General features: G+C 37.8%; 1 protein-coding gene across 2 annotated transcripts; it reads right to left on the reverse strand.

Moving 5' to 3' along the window:
• Positions 1–8,397: 8,397 nt before the first annotated feature.
• LOC107572672 (biogenesis of lysosome-related organelles complex 1 subunit 5-like) lies at positions 8,398–14,567 on the reverse strand. 2 transcript variants are annotated; one of them, XM_016259105.1, is made up of 6 exons: positions 14,532–14,567; positions 14,347–14,441; positions 13,783–13,865; positions 12,291–12,420; positions 9,938–9,996; positions 8,398–8,669 (listed from the first exon to the last, which is right to left on the reverse strand). In XM_016259105.1, the coding sequence occupies exons 2-6, from the start codon at positions 14,363–14,365 to the stop codon at positions 8,496–8,498; spliced, it is 465 nt and encodes a 154-aa protein (XP_016114591.1). In that variant the 5' UTR covers positions 14,366–14,441; positions 14,532–14,567; the 3' UTR covers positions 8,398–8,495. The 2 variants fall into 2 exon arrangements, with proteins under 2 accessions (XP_016114591.1, XP_016114590.1); XM_016259104.1 differs by lacking the exon at positions 14,532–14,567 and having other exon boundaries at positions 14,347–14,525.
• Between the last annotated feature and the right edge of the window lie 7,810 nt (positions 14,568–22,377).

A 22,377-nucleotide genomic window follows, 5' to 3' on the forward strand; every position in this document is an offset into this window, starting at 1 on the left:
TCCCAGTTCTTGCATGGCCAGCATACTCACCGGACATGTCACCCATTGAGCATGTTTGGGATGCTCTGGATCAGCGTATACGACAGCGTGTTCCAGTTCTTGCCAATATCCAGCAACTTCGCACAGCCATTGAAGAGGAGTGGACCAACATTCCACAGGCCACAATCAACAAACCTGATCAACTCTATGCAAAGGAGATGTGTTGCACTGCGTAAGGTGTTGCATCTACAGTAAAACTGCACATTTTAGAGTGGCCTTTTATTGTGGCCAGCCTAAGGCACACCTGTGCAATAATCATGCTGTCTAATCAGCATCTTGATATGCCACACCTGTGAGGTGGATGGATTATCTCGGCAAAGGAGAAGTGCTCACTAACACAGATTTAGACAGATTTGTGAACAATATTCGAGAGAAATAGGCCTTTTGTGTACATAGAAAAAGTCTTAGATCTTTGAGTTCAGCTCATGAAAAATGGGGGCAAAAACAAAAGTGTTTCATTTATAATTTTGTTCAGTGTATATATATATATATATATATATTAGGAATGGTAATGAAACACATGGTCTACATATTGTCAGACCCTTGGACTGCCCCTGTGCTCCGTGTCTTGTGTTTTGCTCCCCATGTGCTCCCCATGACCCAGTTTCTCCGGTGTTTGATTGTGTCTATTGATTTCAGGTGGTTCTTGTCAATTCCCTCGTTTAGTTCCTGTATTTAAGCCATGTGTTCTCCTGAGGCCTGCATCCAGTCTTATACGTCAGCCCGATATCCTATGTGTGTGTTTCCCTGGTTTTGTTTATTAAAGACTCTTCTAAGCTTCTCCCACATCTCCACGTCTCCTCGCACTGCGCTCCTCCACAATAGGCAGACCGTGACACATATATGTTTTTTTTCCCTTCTTTTTTCATTTAAGCATGTATATTGTCAATCACAACTGTTTCCTTGTGGAAAGAAGAAGAAGAAGAAGAAGAAGAAGAAGAAGAAGAAGAAAAACATGTAAAGCAGGAATTTATGAAGCATAAATAATTCATATATTCATCATATATAGCTGTACAGCAGTGGTGTACAATTGCTTCACAATAAAGTAGAAATGTTTAAATTGGGTGGCAGAAATATTAAATAGCTAAAAGAACCATAATCACACTCTTGGGATTTGTTCATCCACTGATTTTTATTTATTTATTGCATTTTTTTAATACTTTTCAGGATTGTCTGTCTATTTTCTTTTCTCAAGTAGAGCTGCAAAAGCAAACAGGCACAGTTGAAAGGTGCCTAGTTGGCGAGGCAGGTCCATGTTTCCGCGGTGTCACTCCTCATTAGCTGCCAGTGACTGACTCGGATTTGCCATGGAGGAGACAACCTCAAAATATCTGCCTCTGCAAATCTCGCACACTCAAAGTGTAAATGCCAGTGGGAACACTATAGCCCTGGTCTGAGAGAAACCTCGGATATGAAGAATGACAAAGCCAAAGACTGACGTATTCCAAGCCCGGTTCAGCTGCTTTAGTAACACTAAATGTAATAATGTAGCTAATAACACACTATTGCTTAAGGAAAAAAAAAACAGCTGCTCTAAATAGAAATCTCATTTATTAAAATGTATGATTTCTTATTACAGGTTTTGTAATATGGTCAGGTTAAAATGTTATACATACTTAGTCTCGCATAGCCAGACCTTCAGACTGACGGCTGAAGATCTGGAATTCATGGCAGCTTTCATTGGCCAAGGCCCGCCCATGAGGCCGTTTGACCGACATGTCAAACAACCAATCACAGTTCCTTTCGTTCAGCATCACGTTTCGGGCGTGGAAATGTCGCCACACTAACAGCCTGGTATGTAAAACTATTTTAAAGATTCTATGCCGCGAACATTAAATATTTCACATACTTTTGAAAATCCAACGTTTAGTTGATCCTGAAAAGCCCTCATTATCACCGTTGTAAACACGACGACTTTCTTTTAACATGAGGGGGTTTGGCGTCACTGCACATCTTTGTTTCCAGGCGGAACGTTAAAGAACGTGACACGCACGTCCACCGGAAATCCTGTATAATTCAACCAATCCGACTCCTGAAGTGTTTCCACTTTTGTGGAATACCCTAGCCCAGTCAGGTGTGCCGTGGAAAATCCAAACTCTTTCTTATATTTCGTTATTATTGTTTTAAATCACTGCTATTGGTCTTCCTTATGTCTGTTTGAGGGTTTTACAAATATTTAACCAATGAAAAGCATTCAAAAGAGCTTGTCACTAAACTTTTTAATGCTATGGATCCTCAAACTGTCAGCAAAACTTCTTAACTTCACCCTGCTTCCATTCAGAACAAAGCGCCGTGCAGCCTGGAGACAGATCTCGGCTTGTTCGCAATGCAAGGGTAAATAATAAATGATGTTTGAATAAGTACAGCGTTTTCTTCACTAAAACATTATGTCTATAAAGGCTTTCTCCGTGAGGTGGAATTTTCACACTTTATTCACGCAATATAACACAACTTTCTCAATATCGGAATGTTGACTTTATTCTATTATGGCACTAAAACACTACCATATTTACTAAATTACTTAATGTAAATGCTTTAGTTGAAAAAACGCTTTAGTTCTGCATTTAATACTATCATTCTCAGCAGAATGGTCACCAAACTGCTTAACCTGGGTGTCAGTTATTACATATGTTTCTGGGTAAAGGATTTTCTAACAAACCGCACACAAACTGTCAGGCTGGGGGGCCATCACTCAACCACTCTGACTCTCAGCACTGGAGATCCACAAGGCTGCGTGCTGGGTCCTCTGTTGTACTCACTATACACCCATGACTGCACACCAACCCACAGCACAAACACAATCATTAAATGTGCAGATGACACCACTGTGGTGGGGTTCATATCAAATGGTGACGAGTCTGCCTACAGGGAGGAGGTGGCTAAACTCTCAGAATTGTGCATCAGTAACAACCTGGCACTCAATACCTCCAAAACAAAGGCGCTCAGCATCAATTTCCGGAAACAGAAAGAGGAACCAGCCTCTCTATACATTGGAGGAGAAATGGTGGAGAGGGTGACCACCTTTACATTTCTTGGCACGCACATCTCCCAGGACCTCACATGGACTGTTAACACAAGTTCCTGCTCAAGAAGGCACAGCAACGGCTGTACTTTCTGAGGATGCTGAGGAAAACTAACCTGTCTCAAAAGCTGCTTGTGTCCTTTTACCACTGCTCAGTAGGAAGCATACTTTCCCATGGCAGTCTAGTGTGGTATGCTGGCTGCACTATGGCTGAGAAAAAAGCTTTGCAGAGAGTCATCAGCTCTGCACAGAAAATCACTGGTGCACAGCTGCCCTCACTTGCAGACATCTACAGCACCAGATGCATCCGACGGGCAAGACGTATAATAAAGGACTCTACCCACCCCAGCAACCACCTCTTCACTCTGTTTCCCTCTGGAAGATGCTACAGATCCCTCAAGATACGCACCTCCAGACTCCGGAACAGTTTTTATCCACGTGCCATCTTAGAACTGAACTCCAATTAATAAAACACATATCACTTAATCACAAGCTTCAAAGGTTGTGGAATACTACGGACTATACACTTACTACTCATACAGCTACTGGTGTACCTGTGCAATACCCTGTTCTCATATTTATATATTTATTCCTTAATTCTCTTGATTTATTAATATTTCACTCACTACTGTACACATCTGCTACATTTGCACTACACCTATTTTGCACATTTGGTATATATAACTGTGTACATTTGCACTGTCTACTGCACACCTGTTTAGATTGCACTGTTTACATTTTCTGTATCATTGTTTGCATTTTGTTAAATGTACATTCTTGTATGTATGTGTACACTTCAGTGTGAGAGCAAAACATTTTCGTTGTACAACTGTACAATGACAATAAAAAGCTATTCTATTCTATTCTATTCTAAACACACTCTTGGCACAGCCGCCCAAAACCCAAAAAAAGACCAAAAAAAAAACTACTCACTCAATTTATTTGTAATTAATTTAATTTAATTTAATCTCCTTTCCTTTCTTTCAGCAAATTCATCCACAATGTCCTTGGTGTTTCATTTAAGGCTTCATGTATTCTCAATGGAAAGAATGGCTACTTTCGATAAAAGAGGTTTAAAATGAATGAAAGAGAATTAAAGTGGTGCATGTGTCGCTGAAGGTAGATGTGATACAGCTGTTATACAGTCTTTTCAACAAGCTAGCTACCAACCTCACACAGTTTTTTTTTAAATGATTATTAATTATAATTTTATTTGGCGGTGGCAATTTAGCGCTTGCACATAGTTAAAAAAAAAATGACGCAGTTATACAACAGCAATAGGCTATAACAAATGTACACAAGAAATTACAGTGCTCTGCTCATGACGTGCAGACAATATATTTATTTATTTATTTAGACCACAAATTAACAATTCGTTCCCTCGTTTTAATTAAAAGGTCCTCCTCGGCGGGCCCCCAATCAGCCCAGGCCCATATGCATGTGCATACCCAGACACTACGCCCCTGCTACAGAATATTTTTGTTTATTCTCCAATGATGGCAGACCGGAAGCAAGCTAAACTTTATTTTGGCTTACATGAAAGAAGCTGGAAAAGCCACACCATGACCAACAGCATCTCAAAGAAATCTCTGAAATAATATCTTCCACAGATCCATCCACACAGAGAAAGACCTTGACCTTGATTTGTTGTGGTAACATTAGCAGTGTGTAAATGATCAGGACATGTCATGTGAAGAACTGACAGTCCAAACGCTCCACCCGTGTCAAAGGCAGCTAGGATTTACTGAATGTGCTGTCTGAACTTTTGCTATTGGGTAAAATACAGGGACATGTGAGGAGAGAGGACATATGTCTGGCCAAGATCTCTCTCAATCTAAAGCAGGTGCATAGACGGCCTTAAATACATCCAGACATGTTTAATGCAAGTGATTTTATACATACAGTACAAACACATGTAGGGGAAAAAAACTGTCATATTACTTATTTAACAGTTTTTAACTGATGTGGAAATGACTATGATTAGATGTGAACTTGAAGGATGTGAGAGGCACATGTGTGCCATGATGGATGAAAGAGCTCATGAAAAACACACAATGAAAGACTCTGAAATAGATGTTACAGGCTTGAACTCTTTGTACTTACTAATGCATAAATATAAGTAAATTTAATATTTGATAAACCTTCAGCTCTTGTGTGAAATCAATCAATCGAATTAATCGCAAATTAAATTTAGCTGTGAAAATACCTACAAAAGATCATTTGAAACCATTATTGTTTTAAATGAGAAAAGTATCAAGTAGGCATTACAAAAGGTAGCTTTAGAAAGAAGTATTTGATTTGATTCAACATACAATTTATTACACATACATGTTTAGGCTATAACCACCTAATATAAACTACGGAACATAAAAGAAGATCATTTGAGAAACATCTCAGTATTTTCAAGTCTCAGTATGTCATAGTTAACCAAAACAGCTTGGTTACCAACATTCTTCAACATATCTTCTTTTTATGTTCCCCAAAAGAAAATCATACAGGTTTGAAATGAAATGAGCGTGAGTAAATGACAACAAAACTATTTTTTTAGATGTCTAGATGTTTATGATTTAGAATGTATGTAAAGCATACATCTTAAAAATGTCTATCAGATATTTGTACACAGCAGATGCTTTCCAGATGAAGAGATCGTTAACAGACATCATGCAGACGTACAAGTGCTATCTGGGAAACTACTCTTTTTATGAATGGGCCATTGAGGTTCACATGATTCGTTCAAAACGCAGATTCATTCAGAAATGAAACACCCGAGATGCACAACAGTTCTGCTGTGGCTTGATGGGTAATATTGTCGCTGGCAAAATTGAGCAAAAACAGACAAAATTGTGTTTAAAATATAACACAACATTACTTCTTATTTACTGAACTGTTTTATAAAATCACATTTGCACTTGTGCTATTCGGGACAAAAACAGCACTCGTGTGATATGGCGCTGCTTGTGTGATTTCGCTTAGCTATCATATGATATGAGTCAAACACTCATACTGGGGCAATTTTGGACTGCATTTATGGACTACATTACGCACTGAATTGTTGCCCTGTATTTTGTTTGTCAACAGTCAACTGAAATGTAAGATGACAGAGGTCTGGGGGCGGGGCCAGTGCATTAACTGTGTTAAAATATTTTAATCGTGTTATTTTTCAATAACTAATTAATTCAATTAACACGTTAAATTGACAGCGCTAATCGGGCTGGCGTATGCCTATAGGCGAACTATGCAGCTGCCTGGTGGCAGCACAGTCAGGCTGGCAAAAGGGGGAGAGATTCGATTTTCATTTTATTTTATTGGACATTTGTTTGGAATTATTGTACTCATATCAACAAGTTATCACCCCATTAATTATTCTAATTCTAAATTAAATTTGCTTCATAGTAGTGCTGCTCCCACGCTGCCCCCACACCACTTTTAGAGCGCCACCAATAGTCCACATTCAAAACATGCTGATGTGTTTTGAAGAAACCCAAAACCCTGAAGTTCCTTGGCCGCCAGTCGGTCGTTTCACTGCACAACACATTATATACTGGGAAAAATCAATATCCTATACCCTGGGTTCTGATGACTCTGAACAGGGGATACACTTTGCAGTTCAGATGCCGGCCTCCAAAGTTTTCAGGAATTCTTCTGACAGCCTCTCAAGATGCAACCAGCTCAATGGCCCTTTCCATGGAAATTTGTTTCCTGTTGTTGAAAGGAGCCATGGAGAAAATTTCCCCTCTCAGACAGAGGGATGGTTTTTACTATAGACATACTTCCAGATTTCGGCCAATTCTGGATCTGCGACACCTCAATATGTTCCTAAAGTGTCTTCCTTTTCGAATGTTGCGCACAATCGACGTTCTTCGATCTGTGATGAAAGGTGAGTGGTTTGTGAATGCAGACTTGAAGGATGCTTACTTTCATGTTCCCATTGCCCCCCACCACAGGAAGTTTCTAAGATTCAGCTTTCAGGGTCAAGTCTTTCAGTTCAAAGTCCTGCCATTCAGGCTATCTCTGGCTCCTCATGATTTTACGAGATGCATGAGCTTGGCCCTGTCTCCTCTTTGGTTCAAGGGCATGAGGATTCTGCCCTTTTTAGACAATTGGCTGCTCTGCGCCCCAACAAGAGTGCATGCTCTATGCGACACCAAGATTGTTCTGGAGCATATACAGAAGCTGGGCCTTACTGTGAAAGACACAAAAAGTAATTTGGTTCCAGAGCAGACCATAACCTTCACAGCTGTCTATAGGTATAGACAACCACGCTGTCTCACACTCGGACAGACAGTATTCTTCAGTGTCAGTTATAACTTATGGTGTCATTCTACGACTAGAATCCAGGCCATGGTTTCCTCTTCTTCTGAGTCTGTTACAGGGCGAGCCGTGGCAGCTTCCCATCCATCAGACATGACCTGCTGTCTCAGCAGAACGGCCATGTTTAGCACGCAGATCCAGCTCGTCTTCAGCTTGGGGTTTGGCCAATGGGTCCACTTCTCAGTTAATTGATTGTGCGCCAGCAGTAGTGAACACTATTGGTAACGCTAGGCCTCCTTCAACACGACAGCTTTATGCTGCTCGTTGGAGGATTTTATCATCTTGGTGTGGGGATCAAGGACTTGACCCAATTCATTTGTACTGTGCCAAAAGTATTACATTTTTTTGCAGCATCTATTAGAAGACAAGTTGGCCTCTACCTTAAAAATTTATGTTGCTGCCATATCTACTTACCATGCCCCTTGGGGTCTCACAACCTTGTGTGTAGTTTCCTGAAGGGAGCAAAGCATTTAAAGCCTGTTCATACACTCCGGGCCTGTACATACACATACAGAATTTGCAGCTATATTAGTGGTTGTGTGCTGTTATTTTAAGTTACAGTATAAACAAAGAAAAATAAAAACAGTTTTTGAAGTATATATGTGTATACTCGTCATGATGCTCATGTATGCTTTTATTTTAGTGCAATTGTATCAATAAACAAAATCTTCAGTCTTTCACGTGCATCTTAAAGATCATGTTTAATTGTGAGTGTGAAGTGGAGGCGGCAGGACAGTGTTTTGCCTAGAGTGGCAGTTGAGCTTATACCGGCCCTGGCCCTAATATTGGCCCCTTGCCCCTATTATTTTAATCTACCATAATCGCTTTTCAGTAGATTAAGCAGTACACTTTAATCATATTTCAAAGACATTAGAAGTAATTATGTTATTATTAAGTACTTAAGTAAAAATTTATGAAATCAAGTAACTTTTTTAAGTGTATTAAAATGTACTTCTTTTTCATAAGGGTTGCGATGACATGAGAAGTGAGTGTAAGTAATGACAGAATTTTAATTTTGAATAAAATATTTCTTTATTGTAATCATCAACAGCATCAACTAATTGGAAAAAAGGAAATAATTGGACTACATTAGCATATGTCATAAGTAAAACACATTAAGAGTTCAGAAGCTGCTGTATTTGGCCAGGTCTTTTTTCATGTCATTGTATTGAGCACTGAGTCGGCCCACAGCTTTAACATGCTCCTCATCCACCTCCTCCTTCAGCCGAGACTGCTCCTTTAGGAACTCCTCCCAGTCCTGCTTCCGCCTCTCCGCACACACCTGCAGATGTGTGTTCTGAACATGCGCACACACACACACACACACACACAATATACCACTTATCCTTAGCTTCCATAAGAATTTGTTTGCAATTTGACCATTAAAATGCTAAATAACTGTATTTAGTAGAGAGTGGCTATGGACTGCTACCTACTGTATACTACACAGTTTACAACACCTTCCATTTTTAAAAATAGTTATTGAAACATTAAACAAAGATAAATATTTCAAACTGTAGAATGCTACACTGCTGTCATATGACCACATCATACTATTTAATTCAGCAAGTGGATTTGTTTCATTTGTGATTTACACAATATATATATATATATATATATTTTTTTTTTTACTTTTCTCTAAAATGTGCAATCTATTAGATTCAGAGAGTAAAGTGTTGAATTAAGTTATTTTATGGTAAGAATGTTATATGCTGCTTTTCTCAAGGAGTAATTATTTGGGAATGTTAATGTAATATTACTAATGGCCAATTACAATTACTGATCAGAAAAACTGTCTATAAACTGTCTGTTTAATATGCCTCATTTACTGAAATCATGTAACTCTGAAACACTAGTTTGAAACAAAGGATTCACAAAGGTTTCAAAGCTACAGAAAACATGTCTTTATAAAGCACTCATCATATAATAGCAAGCTAGTACAATCTTATAATTCAGTGATGTGACACAAAAATATCTCAAACTGAAAATCATCCTGTCAGGGAATCATGTACATTTATTTTGAGACTACTTAATTGGATCACTTAAAAATAACTTAATTCCACGATGCTTCGAGTTATCTTAACAAATTATTTAATTACGGATTCATAATATAATTACTGATTCGTGTGGAACTGAATTTGAACACATTTTTATTTCAGTTTAATTAATATTATAATTGCAAAAAAAGTGATATTTTGAATTTTTTGTTAAAATGTCTTAACATTTCTCAGTCCGACCAAAAAAAAGTCAATCATAAAAATGGAAGGTCAAGCAAGCACAATGTACAGTATGCTTTTTTATATTGTGTATTGTTGTATATGCTGTTTTGAATGTTGCTGTTAAAATGCTGCACATTTTAACAAAGGTAAGTGATCCAAGTATTCCAAGCAAATAGAAAATCTACATACTGTAGACTTAGTAAAAGTAGTATTTTAGTATGCTGCAGTATTCTAAACATAGTCACTCTATATCAGGGGTGCTCAATCCTGTTCCAGGAGACCTACCTTCCTGCAAAGTTTAGTTCCTGCTCTATAATAATGATGCAATTGTATTTTCCTCATTTACCTGTTCCGCCTCATGCTCCCTCTGCTGGATCCTCTGTGCCATATGATTTGCTGCTTCAACTACAAATAGAAAAACCAATGTCATAACAATATTCCCATCAATACACTAATCTTGCTTTTAGAACATTTAACTAAAAAAAAAAAAAAACTGTAACAACAATTGACTGTCAGGGACAGTAAATAACTCGGATCTAAAAATTTGATCCAAACTAATTGCATTCACTCAGAGAAATTTAAATTCATTTTTGCAATGTCTCACAGTGGTCTCACAATTTTGTCTAAGCCTCTATAAATGACTAAATTAGTTTGTTTCTTCACTGGAGCAGATTTGATACAATTTTGAATTATATATCACTAGCTCACCACTACAGTGATTAGGGTTAGAGGTTAGTGAATGGGTGCCGTCAGAATGAGATTTCAAACAGCTGATAAACACATCCCAATAATCCACACGACTCCAGTCCATCAGTAAACACCTTGTGATGCAAAAAAAAACAAACAAAAAAGAAAACCCGGTGTATTTGTATTAAACAAATCAATCATTAATGTTTTTTAACTTCAAACCGTATAACATACAAGTACATAATGCATAATATTACTTTCTCCAGTGAAAACGTTGTCTCGTTTGAATCAGGAGAGAAATACACACAGATCAAGCACCATTTGTAAAAAGTTCTAAACAAATAAGTCGGTGTGATGTGAGAGGACAACAGAGGAAGCGTTATTAATGACTTGTATTTTGGCCAGAAGTGACAGTTTAAACGTGTTTATTATAAACACGCAGCTTTTCATTTCACAAGATGTTAATTAATTGACTGGAGCCGTTTTGATTACTTGTGGATTATTATGATATTTTTATCAGCCGTTTATCTGTTTCTTTCCTGTCTCGATGTCGCATCTGACACTTCATCACACTCTCTACTCAGTGGTGTACCGCACATCTCTGAGGACCCACCGCAAAGAAGGCAACGGGGCCCCTCAGTGATGCCATGCCACGTATGAACATTTATTGTGCACCTGCTGCAATATACCACTGAGTCCGTCTCCCCCATTTACATAACTGATTTAACAGTAATGAATGTGGAAAATTATAAATGCATTGATGCATTTGATGTTATTATTGAATAATATCAGTGATAACAATAGTGATTTTGATATCGCTTTTTAGTCAGACTGAAATCTCTGCAGGAATAAATATAAAATATAAAAGTGCCTCGCACACTACAACACTGACCACCATTGCTGGACCAATGGGTAAATATTTGATGATGGTGATGTTAATTAATGAAGAATTGACCTCCCTGCAAAGATTTAATAATAGAGCTCTAAAAAAAAAAACAAAGGCTTCTCGTAAATAGGGGAATCTACTATGTGGGGACATTCGAGAAAAAGTAAACATGGCTTAATGTTCTAAAACAACAAGCTGGGAAAACTAATTTTCCATTTAAAAAATAAGTAAATAAGATAAATAAATGCATAAATAAAGACACTTAACGTAGCTTAATGGACTACGGCACTAAGGACCTAATTCAGTATGGGCTACAGTTTGTTAATTCAGATAATAATAGGCAAGCAGAATAAGAAGATGAGCACAGAATATGAATGCAAAGCGCTTAATGTGCAATTTAGGTTAATCTGCTTGCCTGCATAGTTTGCATCATCAAGGTAACTGAATTTGGTCTTTTAAAGTGATAATGCATAAGCCAGTTAATCTAAAAATGTGCTCAATGTGGTAACATCTAAATTAATCTTATTTAAAAAATGTTATTTAGCATTATAAATATATTAGGTTACACCATTAAAACTATCATTTAAGGGTAAGAACGAGTAAACAGCTCTTTTAACATAGCCTATACAATTGTTACTATTTTTATTTTCAGTGGGAGATAAATTCTTAACGTAAAACCTTGCGCGCTGCGTTAATATTCTGAGCTCTTCAGCAGTTTGATCTTTTAATATCACTGCCTTAATGCATAGCTAAACCAGTTAAGCGTAAAAATATGCACTTGGATCACAGTGTGGTTGTCTTAGAGATATAGCGTTTATGACAAGTGAAGAGAGATGTGAGAGAAAATTGATTTTCCCTGGTTGCTGTTTTAGAACATTATTAAGCCACGTTAAGAGTTTTTCACGTGCTTTTCCACTCCATTGCACTCAAACGCGCTCAAGTCAAGAGTATTTTCCCAAATTCCACTGCCGCGTCTTGCGTTTTTTCAAAGCAAAAGCATGTTCTATGTGGTTTGCGAATGCCTTTTAGAATGTCCTGCGATGGGGCCCTCAAAAGAGGTGGGGCCCCCACACGCTGCGGGGGTGTCCCGCACGCCACTGTCTCTACTGTAAATGATGAGACTTACGTCGTGTGAGAGCATCACATAGTTTCTCATGCATACTCTCAGTGCACCGTGGCAGATCATGTTCATTTGTGTCCGACGTCATCTTATTCAGATTTTCAAGCAGACGGCATTCTCTGAAAGCACGCTTCTCCTGAGGAAACAAACACTTCTGGTGTGAATTTGGTTGTTGTCAGTACGTCACAAGTTAAAGAACATACGACTAAAAGGACAATGCCACCATGTTGGATGTACAGTAGTATGTCGAAGGAATTTATTTATACTACACAGCTGTATACCTAAAGAACACACTTCATCAACAGTTGACAAGTGTGAGAATTTGAATGCAACCATACATGTTTACTTAAAGGGGTCATATGATGCAAATTCAAATTTTCCTTTCTCTTTGGAGTGTTACAAGCTCTTGGTGCATAAAGAAGATCTGTAAAGTTGCAAAGACTAAAGTCTCAAATCCAAAGAGATATTTTTTTTATAAAAGTTAAGAGTCAACCACACCTACCTAGAACGGCTCGTTCTAACACGCCCCCACATGTCTACGTCACTATGTGGAAATATTAGCATAATGCCACCCAAATGTTCACGCAAAGAAAGAAGGCGTGGTTTCAGGAACAGCAGTAGTGTTGATGCAGCCATGTCAGGGAGACGCTGTGTGTTTCAATGCGAAAGCAAAAGCACTTTATTTGGCCTTCCGGAAGTAGATGCAATTAGGAATCATTGGTTAAGATTTATTTACAACAGAACAGCACAACCCAGACGTTCGAATTTGTGCAACGCATTTTATGGACGACAGTTTTTTGAACCTAGAAGAGTACAAGGCTGGCTGTGCACAAAGCCTATTTAAAAAATAAATTAAAAAAGGGTCAATTCCGACTTTGCTATGACAATCTGGCGCTTCTGAGTCAGCGACTGTAAGTATGTTTTGTTATTAGTTTAAGTATTTGCTATTGACTGTTCAAATGCGGAGTTTTGCGCAGCGCAGAGTAACGCGTCGTGTGTGTGAGGGGAACAGGGTCACATCACAGGAGAGTGAACTGCCTGCCAGCTGTCTTAACCGCGGCTTGTGTACTGCATCATCACTGTGTCTGTCACATGACTCTGTTGCCCTTTCGGGCTTGAACTGATGGTAAAACTAACGACATTATTAACTGTCTTGATATTTACTTTGAAAGCTGAAGCTCGCAATTATGGTAAGGGGCATTACATTTCCGACGCGAGCTTGTGGTGTTCGGCCAATCACAATGCACTGGGGCAGCTGGCCAATCAATAGCAGACTGCGCTTGTCAAAGGAGGGGGCTTTGTTGAAAACTACGTGTTTGAGAGAGGCGGGGCATAGAGGACCTACAATAATGTACAGTATTTGAAAAAGAATGTGTTTTTTGAACATTAAAGCATGTCAACATATTCTGTTACACCAAATAACGATATTTAAAATAGCCTCATATGACCCCTTTAATTCATTTAAAAAGCAATTATCAAAATAAAGTTATGTAGTAACCTCAAACTCCCTGATGAAGTATCTGATTTCTCCCTGCAGGACTGGCCTGTGATCAATCAGTCTGGACTGAATATCACCAACATCTGTGAAGAAACAAATACTGTGACATTAAATGAATATCACAATTAAATAAACAAAAGGTAATAAATAAGGCATCTGATGTTTTTTTAAACTACTTACATTCCATGCTAGGTTTATGGTAGGTGATGTTTGTCTAACATATCTAACAGTTTGTCATATGAAAAACGTGTGTTTAAAACAAATACAATTTAAGCTCAAATGACTTGATTGCATAGGCTTCATCAGTTCATGCAACCTGCAGTTAGAAAAGCTACTGAAACTTTGATTCTGGAGTGCAGTCAGCAGCAAGTGGCAAGTAAAGCTAAATCGATGTATTTTACTGAATATCGTCTATGGAAGCTCACTATGCTTTGAATCACAGTCATAGACAAGCACTGCAATCTGCTAGTGTAAATATTAATACACATGTAATGTTCGAATCATTTTATCTGTATGAACTGCAACGAAAGACGTCTAAAATGCGTTATACTTAACATAACTCACCCTTAACTATCTTCTCCATCACGAGATGACGGTCAGTCCGACAGCCTTACACGATGATATTTATTATTCTGCCAAATGTTTCCTATCCTCAACGTCTGATGACTGAGAAATGTAAATGAGTAAAGTGAAATGTTTCTTTCCTGAATTTGACAGACAGAGGTGTGTCACATTCTTCAACTACTCACGTGCAAACAATAATAGAAAAGAACTCCAAAATAAAAGTCCCACCTTGAACTTCAAAATAAAAGTAGCTATATAAAACAAAAGTCCCTTCACGTTCAGCAACAGCCTTTCAGCAACAGGTCACATGAAATGTAAACTTCGAAGAAACCAGTGAGCAGTGTTGGAAAGGTTACTTTGGAAATGTAATAGGTTACAGATTACAAGTTACCCTATTTAAAATGTAATAGTAGTGTAACTTTTTCAATTACTTTATTAAAGTAATGTAACTGATTACTTTTGATTACTTTTCTAAATTGCTAATGGATGTTTATTTGCAACTGTTAATCATTTTCAAACATTTACACCATGCAGGGTTAACCTTACAGTAGTGCTCTACACTGTCAGACTTTCAAAATCCTTCCTCACTTGAATTAAGATGATCAAATTTGAACACATCCACCACAAAATCAGACTTTAGTACCGACCTTTTACGTTGAGATCGATCTGAAGTTCAATGCATAATCATAAGAAGTTATAGGAACTACAGGAAACACTGCATCTAACAATGGTTTGGGAAAAAAACTGTTAATTAAAAAATAATAATAAATAAAAGCATATACATCAACTTAAATACGGTTATCTAATAAGCATTTATTCTGTGTACTATACTCCTGAAACATTGGTGTCTTTTTGAAACATTGGTGTCTCTTTGTATATGATATGATGCTAGTTTTCTCAAAATAAGTAAAATGTCATGAAGTGACTCAGAGCAGTTCTAGAGATTATGTTTATGTGTTCATGTACTCATATATTGAGGCGGCAGAGGCTGAAAACACAGCGAACTTCAGTAGGCCTGTGTGTAGTAAATGAAACCGCATGTCTGCGCCATTCATTTCCATTCAAAATTTCAGACTCATACACCCACAACAAATTCTGAAACATGGACAAACCTATTTTTTGTATGGACCTCACATAAAAAAGGTTTAAATCCTGAACTGCACCTTCACTTCCATTTTTCTTTTCAGTCTCTTTATTTTGCCCTGATATCGATCTCTCACGTGACTTTAATACTCAAGCTTTAACAAAACTATACTTTCTAAATTGCCTACATGTCAAAATTAGTACATCACTACAATCTATTTTAGAAAAATCCTAATACTGAACATGAGTCATGATTTTCCCTTACAAAAATTAACCATGCTTTTATTATAGTAATTTTTTTATTTTTTTTTTTGCAAATGGATTACCATTTGTATTTATTTTTACTACAAATTGAAGTCGTGGCCTAATGGTTAGAGAGTCGGATTCGTAACCCAAAGGTTGCGGGTTTGAGTCTTGTACCGGCAGGGATTGTAGGTGGGGGGAGTGAATGTACAGCGCTCTCTTCCACCTTCAATACCCACGACTGAGGTGCCCTTGAGGAAGCATAAATGGCTGCCCACTGCTCCGGGTGTGTGTGTGTTCACTGCTGTGTGTGTGCGCACTTAGGATGGGATAAATGCAGAGCACTAATTCCGAGTATGGGTCACCATACTTGGCCACATGTCACGTCACTTGTTTTACTTTTTAATTCCACGGTGTTAATAAATAACAATTTGGTCCCTCAATATCTCTTTTTGCCACCGTGAAATCTTCTCAGTCTCCTTAAAGTGTAAATACGGCCGGGAAGTAAGAAAACACACATTCATATGTATTCTCAATACTACAATTTATTCATAGAAATACAGATCTTATATAGGCATGTCGAGGGGAGTTTTACCCTCTTAACCAATGAAGATAGGGTGACATACACATACAGGATGTTTTGCCCAAGAACATGTGTTTTGTATAAAATGGCCACATATACAGAAAAACATGTCCATATTAGGAATAGACTTCCTGGCGAAGGATGTTGAGAGGAGGGAGAGTGAGGATTTATAGTAAAATCATCGTTAATTTTCGTAAGGGTTGTGTTGTTGTCTGCTCTAGCTCCCCCTAAACCTATGATAAAATATGATTATTTGTCTGCTAAATTACTTCGGTAGCATTACAATAATAATGATGTCCTTTATACAGTATTTTGAGTGATGACTGATGAGCAATGGGCTGCTGCTGCTTAACTAAGTAAACAAAGACAAAACTACAATAGCATATTTACAGATGAAACTGATCTGCACTTCAAGTCAAGTCAAAGTCAAAGTCTGCTTTATTGTCAATTCTGCCACATGTACAGCACATACATACAATAAATTGAAATTGCTTTACTCTCAGAGCCAGTCAAACCAGTCTGTGTTTTCCGCATCGCGGAAATTATAGGGCCGTATGTCTCAGAGTAGTCAGTGCAATTTGGGAAAGAAATCAATTAAATCTGTATGTGTGTAAATATTCAAGTGTAATCCCCTTTGTAATCTTTAACATTTTCATAAGTAACTGTAATTTAATTAAGCTACACATTTTTTTCTTAGTAACTGTAGCTGATTACAGTTACATTTATTTTGTAATTAAATTACGTTGCGCCGTTACATGTAACTAGATACTCCCCAACACTGCCAGTGAGTTTAATTCGCAAATGTAGGTTTACATCAATTGTACAGCTTTTTGGTGTATATTTCCTTTATTTAACAAATAGCTCATCTAACTCACAAATTTCCTTCTTCTGCAGAACATGAAAGAAGATATTTTAAATAGCAGTTGGGGCCAAACAACACTGCGTTTCAATGTATAGAAAATAACAACTACATGAACAAGGAACAAACTACTACTTTAATATACAATTTAAAAAAAGGTAAAAATAAATAATAATTTTCCGCCAATATCAGTACAAATGTGTAATTGAACTAGAATGTATTATGTCCATTTTGCTACCAGTTATGGTCCCAAGATTGCCAAGATCAGGCCTTTCTGTTGCCCCCTGGACACTGAGACGCGTCTGCAGTGATAGCTGTTTATTGTTAATAACTTCTACTACTTTTTGATACTATCTTTATTATGATGATAATTATTCTAGACAAAGGGAAATGCATAGAAATATACACAATGTTTAACACTCTGCCATTTGAATCATTTCATTTGGCTTATTTTTTATTTTTTTGTGGTATAGAACAATACCTTTTGGTTTGAAGAGATATAACTCAACATGATAGGTATTAAACACCTGAGACTGAGTGCACCTTTAGAGATTTGCTAATGCATAACAGTTGCTAACAGATATTAAGGTTTGGCGGAAGGCACAAGAGTTGAGAAGTTCATTGAATTCAATACATATTCTGAAAGTATGGGAATTCTGATGCAGCCATACACTTTATTACAGTATTTTATTAATGAATTTTAATAGCAAGTGTCAGGATAAAAGGTTATATAATAAAACCAGGCCTTCAATACCAACATGAAATATCTGATTTCTCCCTGCAGCACTGGCCTGTGATCAATTAGTCTGGACTGCTTTCTGTTTTTATCATTCATCAGAACATTTGACTTTTTCCAGGTTTTGCTCCTTGCACTGTCTCTGTGCTATTGCTTCAGATACAAGTGTTTTTGCACTGGCAGTCTGGCCATAAATTCCAGCCTAGTCAAGCCAGGTACTCACTGTAGTTTTATGAAATTTAGCAACTGTTCTTTCTGTCGCTGTATATAAGTGCTGAACAAACTTATTGTTAATCATTCAATCAGCACATAAGGACATCAAATGTCCAATTAATTCATGTTACAGATTAATTCTATGGATCTTTCATTGGGTTTCAAGAAAACTTTTAAAATAAGCTCCTGTATCAAAAACCTCACATTACATGCAGTGTTTTATATACCTACTGTAAAAAAAAAATATCTGACACATTTTTTTATTTATATATGCATATTATTTCATATTTAAGCTTTCCTTTATTAAAAAAAAAAGAATAATTAAAAATCACAAAGGTACACTGGCACTAGATGGAGACAAAGTATTATTTTAGCTAAATCTTTTAAACTCAGATGGAGACTGAACCTTAGCTGAACCATTAGAGAGAAATAACTTAAAATAACAAATGATTATCACACGCACTTAAAAAAATGAAGTATGTTTTAAATACTATTTCAGCCATATACATCAAAATTTCATGTTTCATTCAGTCTGATGCTTGCCATTTCAATGTAATTTTTTTGTGTGAAATATAACCCCATCTGGTTATAATTCTCGTATTTAAATATAATAATGAAGTCGCATTAATGTGTGGATATTTATTAAGAATTAATGAATTGTACATTTGTCTACTGGTGTTTAACATTTGTTAACTACAATAGTTAACATGAGCAAACAATGAACTCATGTTTATTAACCATTTAATCATTTGTTAATGGTTACTAAATGCTGTAAAATTATATATTGCTTATTGTTAGTTTATGTTAATGCATTAAGTAATGCAAAACTAAGACCTTACTGTAAAGTGTTACCAGTACCATTATGCACATCTGAAACTTCACAACTCACTTCAGAAAAGTCTGATACAGCTGAATTAATAATAATAAATGCATCATGATATTACTGATTCAGTCTAGCACTACTTCTGCATTTTACTTAAAATACATATTGACATACTAATAATCCAATTTCCTTTTAGTAAATGCCTGAACTTATTATGTGTAATTAATATTGTTTTATTAAAAAAGAACATTTATATTTTCAGTAGCAAAAAAAAGAGAAGAGGAGAGTAGAAGCAAGAATCAGAAAATCATAGGGATATGATATTCTCCTTTTTAATGGGCCTATAAATAGTATATTGTTCGTTCAGTATGTTGAGTGTGAGGGTCTGCAGACAGGACTGTTATTGCTGTAATGAGAATGTGTCTCTCAGCATCATCATCTCTATTGGAGTTAATGCTGAGTTTCGTGAAACCAGCGTCAGCACACTTACGTGATCTCTACATTTACAACCGCAGAGACTGACATTGGTTTCTTAATGTTTGGGGTCTGCTCTTGATCTTTTCTCAACTTTTCCTCATTATACATTTGGTCTGGTTTTTGACTTGAGGACCCTTTTTACATACAGAAAGGTCATGATAGTTGTGTGAACAATGTAGTAAATTGCATTTCCTGTGCTGTGTGTATTACAAACCCAGCAGAGCTCAATATGATGCCATCTGACAACATGCTATGAGCATCTGAGAGCACAGCTTTACTCTAGATGTCTGTGCTAATGTTTTGAAAGCTTACTCCTTGGGTTAGAGAAATTAGTGTGCAGTGTTATGACAAAATGATGCATGTAATTTGCATTAAATCATGGGAAATGTAGAATCCACTTAGGGGAAAAAAAGTGATGGCTGTGTTAACAATGACTTTAGTTTTCAATTTAGGAAAAACTATAAATTACACTTAGAATTTTTCCCAGTTTTTTTAATACATTTAACAGCCTTTTCTTCTAGCCAAGACCAACATTCAGAAAACATTTTTTTAACCGTTTTTTGGTCAATATATATCAGGTGAATTATATATTAAACCCCTCTGTAAATACCTTCAGAATAGGGCTAATACTGGAACGATTGGTGTGTATAAGTGAAGATTTATGGCTCAGTGCATGAGAAAAACTCATTTTGAGAAAACGGCCTTTAAATATATTTATTCCAATATATAGACACAAATAGATAAGGTGTAATAAAATGAACACATGAAAAAAACAATGGTTCTGCTTGTGTCTTGCCTTAAGTTTTCATCCAGACAACTGACCCTTAGGTTTAATTAAATCAATCTTTAATATTATATAACTTGCAAACATGACATATTTAAAAATGATATTATTGGGCTTCACAAAAAGTGAATTGAATTATGTGCAGGCCTTGTTTAGTGTGCTGACTGTAGATGAGTTCCTGACTCCTGGAGCGGTTAGTGAACACAAAGTGGGGGTCTGAGATAAGCTTTACAAAACATACCCACCAGGGTCGACTCAAACACACACACTTACACATGATACATGTTTCCCCATCCTTGCCATCTCAGGCCACGGAGCTCACATTACCCAATGGGTATCATTATTTTACAGTGAATGGCTTTCTCTCTCTCTCTCTCTCTCTCTCTTTCCTCTCATTCTCCTGTTTACTCGCTCTCACTGTCTTTTATCTCCCTTTTCTCGCCGCAGAAGTGGCTGCAGGGACTCGACAGGCCAGTGGTGGCATGGAACAGGTGGAGGAACTCTCGTGACCCGCAGCCCTGGTGTGAGCTCTCATCCTGCGGCTGACCAACCTGCCCGACTCTCTTGCTCTGCCTCTCTCTCCGTCAGTCAGAGCCAACCCTGGGCAAAAGAACAGGTCACCAATCCTGGTACCGTTTTACCCCCTGAGAGTCCAGCAGCAAAGAGAGGAAAACAGCCCGTCACGGGCGGTGTCGGAGTTTGTCTGTGCATTCTCTTGGGGGCTGAACAGAGTCCACTGGACCCCTCCTGTAGTCTGAGAATCAACATATGCACTTATCATCATGTGCTTTTCTGGAAACCCCGGTAACCCTGTCAGGCCTGTCTGTCGATGCTAAACTCTAAAGCTCTTTGGGTGGAATCGTTGTCTTTCACAATCAATGTTCACGGCAGAACTGAGGGCCAGAGAATACGGATGGGCACGTGAGTGTGCGAGGACTCGTCGCTGTCACTTCCCCCTGCGGATTTGCGTCGGTGTCGAGTCAAACTGCTGCCAACAGGCGGAGAGATGCCCAAACCTGTGGAAGTGCGGATCCCGCATGGAGAGTGCAATCGAAGTGACAGGCCAGCGGTGGAAGTGGGGACATGCTCCATGTGTGAGCAAAACAAGTCCGCTGGCAGCGGCTCCCCCCGCCACCTCTCTCCTCCCCTCTGCAACCGCGAGTAGGAGTGCAGCGATCTCCTCTGACGCTTGTAGAAGTTTTAGCGGCCTGCGGTTTCCCGCGCGGGATGCCAGGGGTGCCGGCGTTGGGAGTGGTGCCGTGCCGGATTAGGACCTCGCTGGCTGAGTTTGATGGCAGACCTGGAAAGACAAACCCTGCCAGGCACAAACTGCTCAGCCACATGATGTCAGGAGGACGAAAAAAAAAACTAGCCATGCAGCGGCAGAGCATGCAGACAGATGACACCCAGCAGGAAGCTGCAGCCAAATCTGTAAGCATCCACAATCCAGCTGGCTCGCCCTAGGGTACCTGTCTCACAGAGGAGACTCCACAACACCCCGTGTGCTGTCAAATTAACTCACAGATCTGGAAAGATGGAAGCGATGTGTCCACACATACACAACAGGGGCCACTATAAAGTGCTTTAATTCGTTGTTGCCTCCTCTGTTTATAAATTAAAAATATATAACATATTGAAGCGGTAAAAATTAACAAAATAAAAACATTCACATGTTCAGTTGACAGATAGCCAAACGTTCATACGAGCATGAGCGAACGCGCGTACAGACATACGCACGCTGCTGAAGCCTCTGGAGGTTTACAATCATTGGAAACGTGTTTATGGAAAAAACACACTTTTCCTATTTTGTTCAATGCACATAGTGACCTCATTTTCATACAGTGTGTCTAGATGTAAAACAAACAAAAAAAAACGATAAGACACTTGAGGATTATTATTATTATTTTAATCAAACTAATAAAATAAATAAATTAAAAACTAAACACAAGGCCAGTATTTTTTAATAATACTTGATTAGTTATATTGTCAAAACCTATATTTTAAGCTAATACATCTGAACATTTAGAAAATCTCTTTGAGGAATAAAAACAGGCCTAAAGGTGCAGTCAAGTGTACTGTTTTTCTTCAAACTTTTGTGGACAAAATCCAGTGTTTTCAATAGGAATCCATGCTTGACCAACAGAAAGTAGCTTGAATGCTGTGTGAGCTGAGCTTTACACTATTGACAACAGAAATTGGACTTGCAAAATAAGTGACTGCACCTTAATTC

This window comes from Sinocyclocheilus grahami, unplaced genomic scaffold (genome assembly GCF_001515645.1).
Source record: "Sinocyclocheilus grahami isolate Dianchi unplaced genomic scaffold, SAMN03320097.WGS_v1.1 scaffold1791.1, whole genome shotgun sequence".
NCBI classification, from domain to species: domain Eukaryota; kingdom Metazoa; phylum Chordata; class Actinopteri; order Cypriniformes; family Cyprinidae; genus Sinocyclocheilus; species Sinocyclocheilus grahami.